The sequence below is a fragment of the Ranitomeya variabilis genome, chromosome 5 (genome assembly GCF_051348905.1).
Source record: "Ranitomeya variabilis isolate aRanVar5 chromosome 5, aRanVar5.hap1, whole genome shotgun sequence".
Lineage (NCBI taxonomy): Eukaryota > Metazoa > Chordata > Amphibia > Anura > Dendrobatidae > Ranitomeya > Ranitomeya variabilis.
Window position 1 is genome coordinate 123210869 of NC_135236.1, and position 14431 is coordinate 123225299.

Genomic DNA, 14431 nt, shown 5'->3' on the forward strand with positions numbered 1-14431 from the left:
AATCTCCCCATCCCCACTCCAATCTCCCCCCTTCCCTGTGCACTTAAGGTACCTTTACACTAAACGACTTACCAACGATCACGACCAGCGATACGACCTGGCCGTGATCGTTGGTAAGTCGTTGTGTGGTCGCTGGGGAGCTGTCACACAGACAGCTCTCTCCAGCGACCAACGATCAGGGGAACGACTTCGGCATCGTTGAAACTGTTTTCAACGATGCCGAAGTCCCCCTGCAGCACCCGGGTAACCAGGGTAAACATCGGGGTTACTAAGTGCAGGGCCGCGCTTAGTAACCCGATATTTACCCTTGTTACCATTGTAAAAGTAAAAAAAAAAACAAAAAAACACTACATACTCACATTCTGATGTCTGTCACGTCCCCCGGTGTCCACAGGGTTAAAACTGCTTTCGGCATGAGCGCTGGTAATGCACGCACTCCGGCCGAGAGCTTCCCTGCACTGAATGTCTCAGCGCCGGCCGTAAAGCAGAGCACAGCGGTGACGTCACCGCTGTGCTCTGCTTTATGGCCGGCGCTGACAGTCAACCCTGTGGACGCCGGGGGACATGACAGACATCAGAATGTGAGTATGTAGTGTGTGTGTTTTTTTTTTTTTTTTTTTTACTTTTACAATGGTAACCAGGGTAAATATTGGGTTACTAAGCGCGGCCCTGCACTTAGTAACCCAATGTTTACCCTGGTTACAAGTGAACACATTGCTGGATCGGCGTCACACACGCCAATCCAGCGATGACAGCGGGTGATCAGTGACCAAAAAAAGGTCCTGATCATTCCCATCGACCAACGATCTCCCAGCAGGGGCCTGATCGTTGGTCGCTGTCACACATAATGAGATCGTTAGCGGGATCGTTGCTTACGTCACCAAAAGTGTGACGTTGCAACGATATCGTTAATGATATCGTTATGTGTGACTCAGCCTTTAATCTTCGGTGTCTTTTGTTCCACTGGAGCACTTATCACCAGTGTTGGCCTCTGCAGCGCAAGTGAGCGACATCAGCAGCATGATCTGATCACGCTGCTCATGTCGCTCTGACCTGGCAGTCAGAGCCTCAATTGTACTCACTTCTGAAAGATGCAAGTACAATTGATCCCTGGGCAGGGGTGGACACTGACAGCCTGGGGCCCCTGTGCAAGAACTGTGCCTGGGCCCCCCTCCTTTTATGGCGACAAAGCTATATATGTATGTATGCATCTATCTATCTATCTATCTATGTGTGTGTGTGTGTGTGTGTATATATATATATATATATATATATATATATATATATATATATATATATATATATATATATATATATATATATATATATATATATATATATATATATATATACACACATACATACATACATTTGTATATATTACATACCGTATATGCTCGAGTATAAGCCGACCCGAGTATAAGCCGGGGCACCTAATTTTGCCACGGAAAACTGGGTAAGCTTTTTGCCTCGAGTATAAGCCGGGTATGCATTCTCCCCTCATTCCTATCCCAGTATGTGTGGTTCCCTCCGTCCTGTCCTGCTCTGTGTGGCTCCTCCTGTTGTGTGCATGGCTCTGCCCCCCTCCCTGTCCCATCTTGTATGCATGGCTCGGCTCCCCCCCCCTCCCATCTTGTATACATGGCTCTGTTCCCCCCAGTCCCATCTTGTATGCATGGCTCTGTACCCCCCCCCCCCCCCCAGTCCCATCTTGTATGCATGGCTCTGTTCCCCCCCAGTCCCATCCTGTATGTATGGCTCTGTCCCCCCCCAGTCCCATCCTGTATGTATGGCTCTGTCCCCCCCAGTCCCATCTTGTATGCAGGCCCTGTATGCATGGTAGCAGGAAGTAAAATGAGCCAATTCATCAAAGGTTTTACTCCAGAATTCTGTTTTTGAAAAGTTGCAAAATTTAGGCACAACACAAGGTTGCACTAAATATCGAGACTTTTGGCGTTGTCAAACCATTTTCGCTCAGTGCTGACAAAGTGAGCGCATATGGGGCATGGCGACCCTGCTCATCCAATTCATGACGAATATTACTCCAGTGCATGACAGAGGCGCGTGCCACTTGTCAGATGCTCCTGACTCCGGCACAACTCCTCAAGAGCGGCATGAACAACACCGGTCTTGATGAGTTGGGATCAATGTTTAATGCAAATAGTCAAGTGTAAGGACCTGAGGTACTCGCAAGGGTGACATTGCGATGCCTACATAACTGGGTACGTGGAGGGGGGGACCTTGACCTTTCAGACATTTGTGGCATATCCTGTGAATATGTTGTAAATGGCCATGTTGGCAATACGCTTTTAAGGCCGGCTATGATAGGTGTCCGAACACACAACTATGTCAATATGAGAATCTTAGCTGCAGACCCATCAGTACCCATGCTGTGTCCTGAAGACTGCCAAAGGTGCCGACATAGGCACGTGCGTATCAGAACTCCATCATGGGGCAGTGGAACAAGGAGACCTAGACCAATAAGTCATGTGTTCTTTTATATATTGGTTGTGTATACATTGGTCACCTGGAGAAGACCAGCCGGCAGAGGCAGTGTGCCGCTCTGGGCAGTGTTCTGCTGGCATTGATGATTCTTTTTAGTATCATAAGTCATGAAAGTCAGACAGAATTTGTAGTCCAAGTCTTCAATCGAGCATGTGTATGATCTACTGGAAAACAACAAACAAAAAAAAAGGTCTAAGCCCTGTAAGTTGAGAGGCGGCCTACATGGATCAATGGGGTTGTTCTCCTCTTGTATCTTCCAGAACACACTCCTAGTCTTCCTCCCGACCACCTGCTTGCTGGGGGATAGCATGCTCCTGAAGCTTGATATTTGGGGCCAGCAGGATGGTCCTGTCACTGGTCTGAACTGTGAACTCTTGTACGCTGCAAGCAGAGAGGCAGCTTTGCTTCTGTGGCCTGGGAGAAGTGCAGGGACTCTGAAGCTCCAGCATCACTGCAGCACCCTTGCCTAAGCAACTACCCACCACTGGTAGGCTGCAGCCGTGGCCGAATCTGGGCAACGAGCACTAAACTCTTTAATGTAAAGTCCCTCTGTTCTTAAGGTACCTTCACACGAAGCGACGCTGCAGCGATAGCGACAACGATGCCGATCGCTGCAGGGTCGCTGTTTGGTCGCTGGAGAGCTGTCACACAGACCGCTCTCCAGCGACCAACGATGCCGAGGTCCCCGGGTAACCAGGGTAAACATCGGGTTGCTAAGCGCAGGGCCGCGCTTAGTAACCCGATGTTTACCCTGGTTACCATCGTAAAAGTAAAAATAACAAACAGTACATGCTCACCTGCGCGTCCCCCGGCGTCCGCTTCCTGTACTGTGAGCACCGGCCCTAACAGCAGAGCGGTGACGTCACCGCTGTGCTTTTACTTTCACTTTAGGGCCGGCGCTCAGTCAGAGCAGGAAGCGGACGGCGGGGGACACGAAGGTGAGTATGTACTGTTTGTTATTTTTACTTTTACGCTGGTAACCAGGGTAAACATCGGGTTACTAAGCGCAGCCCTGCGTTTAGTAACCCGATATTTACCCTGGTTACCAGCGTAAAACATCGCTGGTATCGTTGCTTTTGGTGTCAAACCTGACGATACACGCCGATCTGACGACCAAATAAAGTTCTGAACTTTATTCAACGACCAGCGACATCACAGCAGGATCCAGATCGCTGCTGCCTGTCAAACACAACGATATCGCTATCCAGGACGCTGCAACGTCACGGATCGTTGTCGTTCTCGTTGTAAAGTCGTTTCGTGTGAAGGTACCTTTACCAAGGACAGGATTTTTAATAAGAGTTAAATTGCACTGATGTTTGTTTTTACAAGCACTTTGCAATTTTACCCATTTAAGAAGTTGAGGAAACCCTGCAGCTAAGATCATGGTGTCACATTGCACAGAAAACCTCCAGGGGTCTGTGCCTGGAGGATCCTACACTGTGGTTGTAATGTTATGGCTGCGGGTGTATATTGTTATGCAGTCCATAGCTCCTCGCCTCTGTTTCATTTTCATCACATCCTGACGATAGCTACTTATATAACACATGCCTTGAGGTGGTTAATTAAACTTTTGGCCTCTCTTCATTAATAATTTAGGTGTGTAGAAATAATATATGGAGTGTGGAGTTACGCTGGCACGCTGCAGTTATCAGCCTGGCAGATTAATGGAAACTGATGCCATGTTTACTACAGAATCAAAAGGTGACTTTTCCGGATGTCGCTGGTGAGGAGACCTTCTGTCATGAGAAAAAGTCCTCACCAGATCAGACACAACATAAATCCATGAGCCCTTTTATTATGCCACGTCTCTTCACTACTATTTTTTTTGTTAATTATACAGTTCCTCCACCCCCTCAGATCCTTTTTCCCACTTCGTAAAAAAGAGAAAAATGAATAAGCTGTTTGATTGTAATGAAGCTAGGTCTCCATATAGTTGATGTAGGCAGCGTGCATTCACTAATGCCGGCAGTGGTGGCCTCGGTCAGTATTCACACCTAGCAGAATGCTGACAAGTATTAACTCCATTTTTTGATCTGAGGAGGGTTTGAGAAACCAGAAAGAAGCTGATAGGTGAGGCTGCTCTAAGATAATGGGGTTATATTACTGAGATCTGTATAGTCACTATCAGCACAGAATGACTGTACACACCAAGCACAGGTGCTCTGTGCCATGGCCCTCTCTCCCACCTTTAACCTCTCTTCTTTGATTGACAGCTTTGATTGCTTTTACAGAGCCAGAAAAGGGCAGAGAGATGGAAAACAAGAAGGTGGGAAGGCGCACTTTAATGTTTGGCCCTGCCAAGAGTGCACCGAGTGCCTGTGCTTGGTTTGCAGAGTCATTTATGCTGACCGACTCCTGGCAGCCTATGCGCATGGATCGATCTGTTACTGATGGTTCTGTATACACATGTGGTTGGCTTTTAACATGTAGCCCGATCAGTGGCTGTTTAATGCCCGTAGTCAGGTGTAAACCCACCTTCAGGCTGCGTTCCCAGCTATTTTTCTACTTTGTACTCACTTGCGGGAAATCTGCTGGGTCACCTGATGCACTCTCTGCAAAAAAGCTGTAAATTGACAAGAGATGGGAGATTGAGATTTGCACCATGTGAATTTAAGCTGCGGAGGTCATTGCAACCTCCCCCCCTTGCAATGCAAAGAGTGAAGTGTGCGGCTCTCCTGCATCCTCTTCGCAATGATCTACACAGCGGCCATTACTGGGGCGGATATCACTGCGGGACCTCCGCTCTCCATGAGAATGTCGTCCAACAGGTTCCCAGGTGTAAAACGGCAAGATTTATTATTAACACTATGGTGCATCCAGCAGTGTGGGATTGGCAGTGGAGACCAGCATTTTACCAGGAGGCTCGCCCCCAGCACAATATTTCTGTTCATGCAGAGCTCAGATCCTGATGATTCTCTACCACAGTGTAGGCTCTGGTCAGTGTAATCCTTGCATTACGTAGTAATAGTGGAGATCTGGGATGAAGGACGTGCTGGTTTCTTCTCACCTTTTCCCAGTATTGTACATACTCGCCATTGTTTACTCTTGATATAAATTAACCAATTGTAACGTTCATCCTATGATTCTTCTCATTACCCCCTGCATGACTATCTGTGCATAACGTTTCCTAGCTCACAATCCTGCTGCTATACTGCCTAAAAAGACACGTCCCCTTTCCTGACCGGTTTCCTTCCATAACTACTTGTACTCCTCATATTATAACCATTCTGCAGCATCTTTTCTTAGATCTGTGTTGTGCCTTTCTTCAGTTATTCTTCTTAGAAGTATATGAACACATTGACAACTGGGTGTTATCATTCTTTTTATCAAAGGGGCGTGTCCATTCCCACAGTGTTGATTGGACAGCAATAGATGGGTAAGGGACACTCCCCCAAGGAGACACACACGGCGTGAATAAACAGAGGAACCCCACAATCCAGATCGAAGAAAAGATGCTCCATAGATCTTGTTATGGAGAATACAAGTATCTACTAAAACAAACATGTTAGGAGTGCCGACAGATCCTTAGCGCTTGCTGCCTGACATTCATCATTTAGACACTGCTATTTTAGAATAGTACTTTTTATACTGTATATTAAAAGGGATTATCTCCCAATAGACAATTATTGCATATCCAATTGATCTGCCATAAATGTCGGATATCTGCTGGTTCCATCTGTTATTCACACCTATTTCCAGAATAGGGGTCTCCCGGTCCTCCGTCCCAGGATTGAGTGGAGGGTGACAGCGCACGTTCAGTCTCGGTCTCCGTTCATTATTATAGGAGTTGCTGGATTCAGGAGGATGCCCACAGCAATGAACGGAGAGCTATCCCATGCTCCACCAGCCCCCACTCACCGGTGGTCGGTTATACCATGCCTCTTGCGATACAACCCCTTTAAGCAGTCTGTGGCAGCACAGCCTACTCTTAATGCATGATCCACATGTTAATTTACCATGCATGTCTTTTTTTTTTTTTTCTGGGTTTGGGCATGCACCCCATCGAGAGTCCCCTCTATCTACAACTAACCTCTTTGCTGTTTCAGTTGATTTCAATATAATTTTTTTCTTTACTTTTTTTTTTTTTTTTTTTTCTGGAACTGAATGATCACTTTTTTGTGTGTAATTTACACTATTGTAGTATTCTGTGCTTGTCCTATTTCATGTAAGTAATGAATTAGTTTCAGAATGCTATTTTATGCTAAACTTGGGGGGCTGGCAACTAGCGACACCCCAGTTTTTATAAAATTGCTACTCCCAGCAGGCTGTTAGGACATGATAATTTAGATTGTGAGCCCCATTGGGGACAACGATGATAATGTGTGCAAACTGTAAAGCGCTGCGGAATGTTAGCGCTATATAAAAATAAAGATTATTATTATGATGCGAGTTGTAGCTTCGCAACAACTTGAGTGCTGCTGCTTGCTGACCCAGTGACATTATCCCTTCTCCTTATCAGACCATGGAGTTTTCTTAGCTGAAGCCGTGGGATGAGACTTTACTGCTCCTTTTTAGTCTCGGCATTGCTTTGACAAGCGCAGTGATCTTCACATGACTCTTTGGGATAAAGTCCTGTCCTGTCTTTGCTGATGTTTCCTAATTTTCTCACATTTTCCTTTCTTCTCTCCTGCCCTTCTTTCCCTTTTTTTTGCTCCTTCCCACTCCCGACTTCCCAGGTCGGTTTTTTGATGAGAATGAATCCCCCGTAGATGCTCAACATGGTTCTAAAGTGGCAGACTATAACGGGGATGATGGTAACGTGGGTGAGTACGAGGCAGACAAGCAGGCAGAGCTGGCCTACAATGAGGAAGAGGATGGTGATGGGGGAGAAGAAGACGTACAAGGTGAGCGTGGGCTCTGCCTGCGTCAAATTATCCCCATGTTCTATACAATCCAGCTCCGGATTATCCACGTCACGTGGCTCCTGGCACAAGAGCGTCTGCTATTTATAACCTTTTCACAGCTATGGCTTTCAATACATTTATTGCTGGAGACATTGGATGACTGTGGCGTGTTGTGCTTCGTTCTGCATGCCCGATCTCTGTGCATGAATTCTCCACTACCGGCTGCCTAGGTGTACCTTGTAAGGTGTGATACTCTGCACTTTTAGTATTAGGCTGCATGTTTCTTCTCTCTTTCTGTATTACTGCTAATCTCCATATGTTGTATTTTACTCCCGGCATCCGTCGTGTGTAAAGGGCTCGTCTGGTTTGTGGTGGTAGAGCCATTCCATCTTTCTCTGCATTCATTAGAAACCGCATGAAGTATCTGCCGTCGGAGCTAATCGCGTTGCGCGTGCTTGCTGTGATAGCAGTTCGCCATAGTGTTACAAAGAGATTGTGCACAATAATTAATAAGAAGGATTTTCCTAACGTGTCACCAATTATTACTTTTTGCGTAGGATATGGGTTTGGACAAGTCCTTTTAAATAGGGGCAATAAAGAGCCAAACGTTATATTCACCTTTGTAGCCATTTGGGGCCTTTTTTGGGGGGCCTTTTTTTTTTTTTTTTTTGTTTAGAAATCCTGAAAAGGTAGCCGTAAACTGTGAAAGGGGTTTTACAGGACAAGAATAAGTTTCATCATCCTGTTTGCTTGTGCTTGGTTGAAATAATAAAAAGTTGAGATTTGCCCTCCTCTGCTCCATTTCTCCCTCTCCAGCGCTCCCTTCACCTCTCCCTCTCCAGAGTTCCCTATCCGCCTCTCCACCTCTCCCTCTCCACCTCTCCTCTGGTCTTTGTTGACAGGCTGCAGCAGTAAAGTTACATCTGCCTAGCACATCACCGCTGCAGCCAATCACTGAGCTCAACAGCTTTTATTATTGTCAGAGTGACAGTGCTCAGTGATAGACTGCGCTATAGTCATGACATCACCGCTGCAGCCTGTCGACAAAGACCAGAGCAGCAGCGAAGAAGCCGCACTGGAGCAGAGAAGGGTGAATAACCGCTGTTTATTTATTTCACCTAGCGCAAGCTGATAGGCTGAAGACGCTTATTGCACGGAAACTCCTGTAAGATAGGTGTTGGCCATCTGCATTTTCCCGTCTGTTGTTTCTCCCGACTCCACCAAAAACCTGCATGCTTGGCCGAGTGTTCCAGATTTTTCCAATTGGAAAGGGGTCTGTTTATAATTCCCGGTATTTGTCCAGCTCTGAAGGTGTAAAAAAATAAAATTACATGCTTTAATGTGGTCCTGGCCATAATGGAGGGGGGGTAGTTTCACAGATGACAGGAGTAGCCTAAACCTGAGAACGTCGTGGCATTTAAAGGGAACCTGTCATCTGATTCATGTGGCCTAAACCATGGATCAAATCCTGGCTGCACGATTTACTTGGAGACACTGGCATTTCAGGGAAAATATACTTTAAATCTGAGACTAGTCTGTCGTCTCCCCCGAGGAGCGTGAATCTGATGACAGGTTTATGTATCCAGTAAACCTTTTCTTTTTTTATTGTGCATACTTTTAGCCTTTTACATACAATGGTCAAAGGTCTGTGGAATATAAAAGCAGCTTAAAGGTACCGTCACACTCAGCGACGCTGCGGCGATATAGACAACGAGCCAACCTAAACTAGATCGCTGGAGCGTCGCTGTTTAGGTCGCTGTAGAGACGTCAAACACAGCAACTCCAGAACGATGCAGGAGCGATCCAGTGACGTAACGGCGACTCACTTCTCGTTCTCGCTGGTTGTTAGCTCCATGTCAAACATTGCTGGCGTCGTTGCTTTTGATGTCAAACATGACGATACACGCCGATCTGACGACCAAATAAAGTTCTGGACTTCTAGCTCCAACCGGCGATGGCACAGCAGGATCCAGATCGCTGCTGCGTGTCAAACACAACGAGATCGCTATCCAGGACGCTGCAACGTCACGGATTGTTGTTCTCGTTGCTGAGTGTGACGGTACCTTAAGAATGAATCAATATAGTTTTAAGGAGTTGAGGGCTAGGTCCCCCATAAAGTGCTACCATATTCTCATCTGATTGCAGACTAACCCGTGTGAAGCATATTCTGCAACAGGCTGGTGTCTGGTGGGTTAGGAATACATTCAGGTAACGGAAGGCATGATACAGCTGCTCCTAGGGAGAAGAAGTTCTGTTTGGTGTTGTAGGCTAATATGGGCTGGGTGTTTAGTCCATCATATTCCATGTGTAAAATTGGCAAAAGTTGGGGTTAGTTTACTTCATGCTTCAAGTATAACCAACAGCTCGTGAGGAAATTGCATAGGACAATTCCAAAGTGACAATTCCTGATTTTCTCATAATATTAAAGGTAATCTGTCTGTAAGATCAATGCTCTTGAGCAGGCTGTATGGGCATGCACTACATAGGAAACTGAATAAAATGATACCTTGATATCTGTGATCCAATGTCTTATTACAGAGAAATCCACATTTTCTTGTATGTAAATGAGCTGTTTCAGGCTATGGGCTGGACATACAGTAGATCATTCTCCATGAGAATCTACCTCCAGAGATTATTTTACATGAAGCGGAGTTACCAGTGTGATGTGTAATGGCCGCTCTCCTCTCCTGATCTCACTGCAGACCTGTGTGATTATACCTGACACATCTGCAGGTTCCTCTCCGCTTCCAGCTTGCAGGTAGACAGTGCTGTAATACGGCAGAGCTGTGAGAGCTGCAGCAAATGAGTTTGTAAGGAGACAAAGTTCGGTTCTCCTGTTCTGTGTTAGTCACTTGTCTCACACTGGTAACGATCCCCTTTTATTTAAAATAATCTCTGCAGGCAGTTTCTCATGCAGATCAGTGTCTGACCCATAGATCTTAACAGCTCATTTACATATAAGAAAATCCTGGATTTCTCTGGCTTAAGATATCAGATTGTAGATCTAAAGGTAGCATTTTATTAATTTTCCTATGACCTGCATGCCCTTATAGACTGCTTAGGAGGGTTGATGGTACTGACAATTCCCTTTAAGTGTAAGGCAAGAAAGTGAGGTCACAGCATGGAAGAAGCTTTGCTCACCTGTGGCTAGATAATGGGCACACAATTGTGAAACCAATATTTGGGGCTATTGGCCATCAAGGTGGGCCAAGTCTCAGCTGCATGTGTAAAGAATATTGATGCAGCCACATGTTGGGGAAACTTGGGGGCTGGGACGTAAAAATAAAATGGGTAGTGAACATGGGCATTCCTGTCACGTACAATTTTTTTTATCCAACGACTGAAAGACTGAGGGGTGTGTGGAGACTCAGGTTTAAAGTATTGGAAGTGAACAATAACATGAGCTATCTTGTCTTATGTAGTCTGGATATATAAGAATCCCCTTCATCCAATCAGAAAAAGGGTAGAGCAATATTGTCTCAGTGAGCGCATACATCGTTCTGTACCGCAACCGAGGAGAAAGATCTGTGTTCAGAGATGCTGAATAACCCATATTTGTTCAATGAATACAAGCCCTTTTCTTAAAACATGAGCATCTGTTTATAATGGCATCTAAGACTGATCGTGGTTCGGTCTGGGCATTACTGTTAAATGCGGCCATCTGCACTTAGTGGTAGCATTCATGCTGGTCACTTGCTCTGGCTAACTGGGCAAATGTACAATACATGTCCTCCTACGACAACTGATGCCCAAGATGGACCGGAGATTGGTGTCTCTAGAGCTAAAAGGCTTTTCCACTTTGTCTCATGGGAATTTCTTATCCCATTGACCGTTCTGATCTGCAGGGATCTAGTCAATCTTTGTTACTATGGACCATTGGTGTATAAGATATTCTAGTGACTATAGGAGCATGGAGATCCAGTACCGTTGCTCGCTTCCTTATGCTTTCATGCTGATTTATTTTTTTTTTTTCCATGAGGTTTTGGAGCAAAAACTCTCCCAAAAAACAAGGCGTTGAAAAAACACGAGTTTTGATTATAGATTTGAGGCACATGCACAGCAGCATTTTGCTGCAGTTCCAATCATTGCTTTCCTGAGGCGGCTTCGGCGGCCGTGTTGTCATTCTAATGGTGGCTCTGCCACAATGTCCGCTTTTACACTATATACAAAGCAACTGTCTGATCATTTGTTCTAACAAACCCTCAAGCAGTAAAAAAAAAAAAAAAAAAAAAGCACTTCAAGACACAGCACTGCCATGTTGATATTGCGGTGTATGTTCATTTTATGGGTCACTTTTCAGCCAGCTTTTGGGTGACGTTGTGTTGACAAAGCCTTAAAGGGTTTCTACTCCAAAAACCTCACCTTGTAAGTAGCCCAAACATTTGCATGCTGCCTCGCTGATCCCACAGATCGCCCTTTATTAGTCTACTATAGTTCAGATAAAATAGTGTTAGCTTTCATTTAGTTTTTGCATGTGACTTTTGCATTTTTAGCATCTTAACACTTGTCAGTTATTTTGGAGGAAATTAACATATTTTTATGCTTTATGTAGATGATGAAAACGATGGACAAGTGGATGCAGCCGAATACAGAAAAGATCATTTTGGTGAGACCCTGTAACCTGTGGCCTGGATAGACAGAAGAATGGAATGAAACGTGCCAAGTGCTGGGGGTCTTTCTCTAGTCTATGATTTGTACTGTAAGAGGAGGCTCAAATCCCAGGAGCTGATGACGTTCATACTGGTGCCGGGAGGATCAGACTTGTTCTATAGTTACTTGCCTCTTTCTTTGTTGGATGGGGCATTACGCGGTTGTAGTTGGGTCTACTCCTACAAAGGCCATCACAGTCCACTCGTGGCTGTAGAAGTTGAGCTTCCTCTTTGATTTGACTTTTAATATTCTTTTTTTCCTCCCTTTGGGTTGTAAATATGATCTTTTTGCTGGAAATTTTATTCTGGATTGAGTACGAGTGAGTTCTTAAATGAAAATCCCTGGACGCTGAAGACTGTCATGTACATATCATCTTCCCCTGTAGAGGATCCGCTGCGCACATGATCATGTCGTCGGACACGTTAGAATTTTTACTCTCCCAGTACGTCTGATAAATCCTGTCTTATGGATTCTGACTTTCTGATACAATCCCCCACGTTATGGGATATCTATGACCGGTTCTGTGTGAATTGAAGGGCCGCATCTTAGGAAATTTTCTGAAGCCGTGTCCAATCTTACTCGTGTAAGCAGTGCAGCCAAGTACTAGATTCTCTGCAAATATATTTATATAATATTTGTATTTTGTATGTAATATGTGTAAATAGACTCATGCACTGTACCATGTAACACGTCTGATCAAGCAGATCCTGCACCTTCAAGACTAGCTCAGATCGATCCTCACGTTCTACCTATCATTAGATGTCATTAGGGGTCCGAGAGTATTGCTGATGGCCGATTCACAGCAAATGCCCACGTACGGACTGCCGTGTTCTTCTATGGGCCTTCTCTGCATAGATCAATGTTCTCGTACAGTAAACTGGGCATTATTTGTATTCACCCTAGAGACTGGATGGCACAAGCAGTTTGGTAACTTTTTTTTTGCAGGACATCACATACAGCCTTAATTATCTCCAGTGAATGAATAGGAAAAGATTTAGAAACTGAACACTGAGAAAGGGATCAACCTGCTGACACCGTTCTGCACCTCTTAGTAGACATAGACTTTTGGTTCTGGAGCCCCTGTGCCCATGCTTTTCGCATCTGTAAACTTGACCGACGCTAGCTGCCCGTACACAGACTTCATCTGAGCGGTATTTTCTTTTCTGTGGTTATTTTCTCCATATTCTGCACTGGATCCCGGAGGTGGGGTAAATGAGGACCTTGTCATTTAGGAAAGCTTTTCTTTTTCTTATGTAAACACTAAGGAAAGGCCAAACATTATGCGTATTTATTAGTTTTCTTTGGATCTGGCATCGGCGCTCACTGGAGCCATCGCCTAGGCTGAACGCTCAGTGTTATTTTAGGCCTTTTGAATATTCGTTGTCCCAATTGATTAATTGGTTCACCACTAATGGACGTGTAACGTACTGGTACGACAACCATGTCCCACATCAAGTTATGTTTCCTGACACCTTCATTTACGCAAATATTGAAGAAGAACTGAAGGCATCATCTGCCTTGTTTCCCAGACCCCTTATCTTACTTGTAAGACTGTCTGTCATATGCAATCATTGTTTTTTCTAGGCTAGGTAAGTGACAAGAAACATGGCTGCCATTATAAATAATGCAAGGAATGCCACCTGGTTCAGTGGCAAATTATTACTGCATAACATGGCAGAAAAACTGGGTAGCAGCCAAAGTCGAAGCTTTTTCGTTTCCTAAGGTCGATCTTAACAATAAGACTTTATGTGGCCAAACAGACAAGACCTGTTTATATTCCTATTGTCCCTTGCAATACCCGTCTGAAATCAGATTTCTTCTATTAACCTTACAATTCAAGAAGATTTGGTATTGGTTGTGTTAACATTTGTATGTTTTTGTGTATGATCTGGCCCACGCTTGGTGCACTACAACTTGCCCTGAAACCTGTGTCCTTGTCCCGCAGTGTGGGAGAGCAACCTGTGAGGGACGTTCTTAATAAAGGTAGTAAAAAGGTTTTTCTTTCCCGTGTGTGCCTTATTCCAGTGCTCTTACTGGATATATTCATTTACTTTCCATTCATGTAGACTGAGTTGGGTTTGACCAAAGGGTCAGAAAAGGATAGAGATCTAGACCCCTCTGCCCCCGCTACACATATGGCTGGAACATGTGGCCCCAATATGGATGAAAAATATGATTAAATGAATTGGCCCTGATTCTTCGCACTCACTGCACGACATCTAAAATATTTTCGTGATAGTGCAGCCATTCTATACTTTGTGTTTCCATTACCATGGATGTCCTATGGATGTATACGGAAATCCACTAAAGGCAAACTAAAGATCTGGAAAATGAGGAATCGAAGATTGATAAGTCTGGCATCTCATAGGCCAATATTAATCTAGTGCTGGTGTAAAATGTCCCAAATGCATAAAGTTTGGGGCACAAATGTA

The 14431-nt window shown here is 44.8% G+C and overlaps 1 protein-coding gene across 3 annotated transcripts in view; it reads left to right on the plus strand.

Annotated features, from left to right (window-relative positions):
* Window positions 1-13995, plus strand: part of GOLM2 (golgi membrane protein 2) — a 62044-nt gene extending 48049 nt beyond the window's left edge. For 2 of the 3 annotated variants that reach the window (XM_077263190.1, XM_077263189.1), the window contains exons 9-10: window positions 7182-7349; window positions 11902-13995. In XM_077263190.1, the coding sequence (XP_077119305.1) occupies window positions 7182-7349; window positions 11902-11969 (236 nt within the window). In that variant the 3' untranslated portion in view covers window positions 11970-13995. The remainder of the gene's footprint in view (window positions 1-7181; window positions 7350-11901) is intronic. The other variant, XM_077263191.1, reaches the window with a different exon arrangement.
* The last annotated feature ends 436 nt before the right edge of the window (window positions 13996-14431 follow it).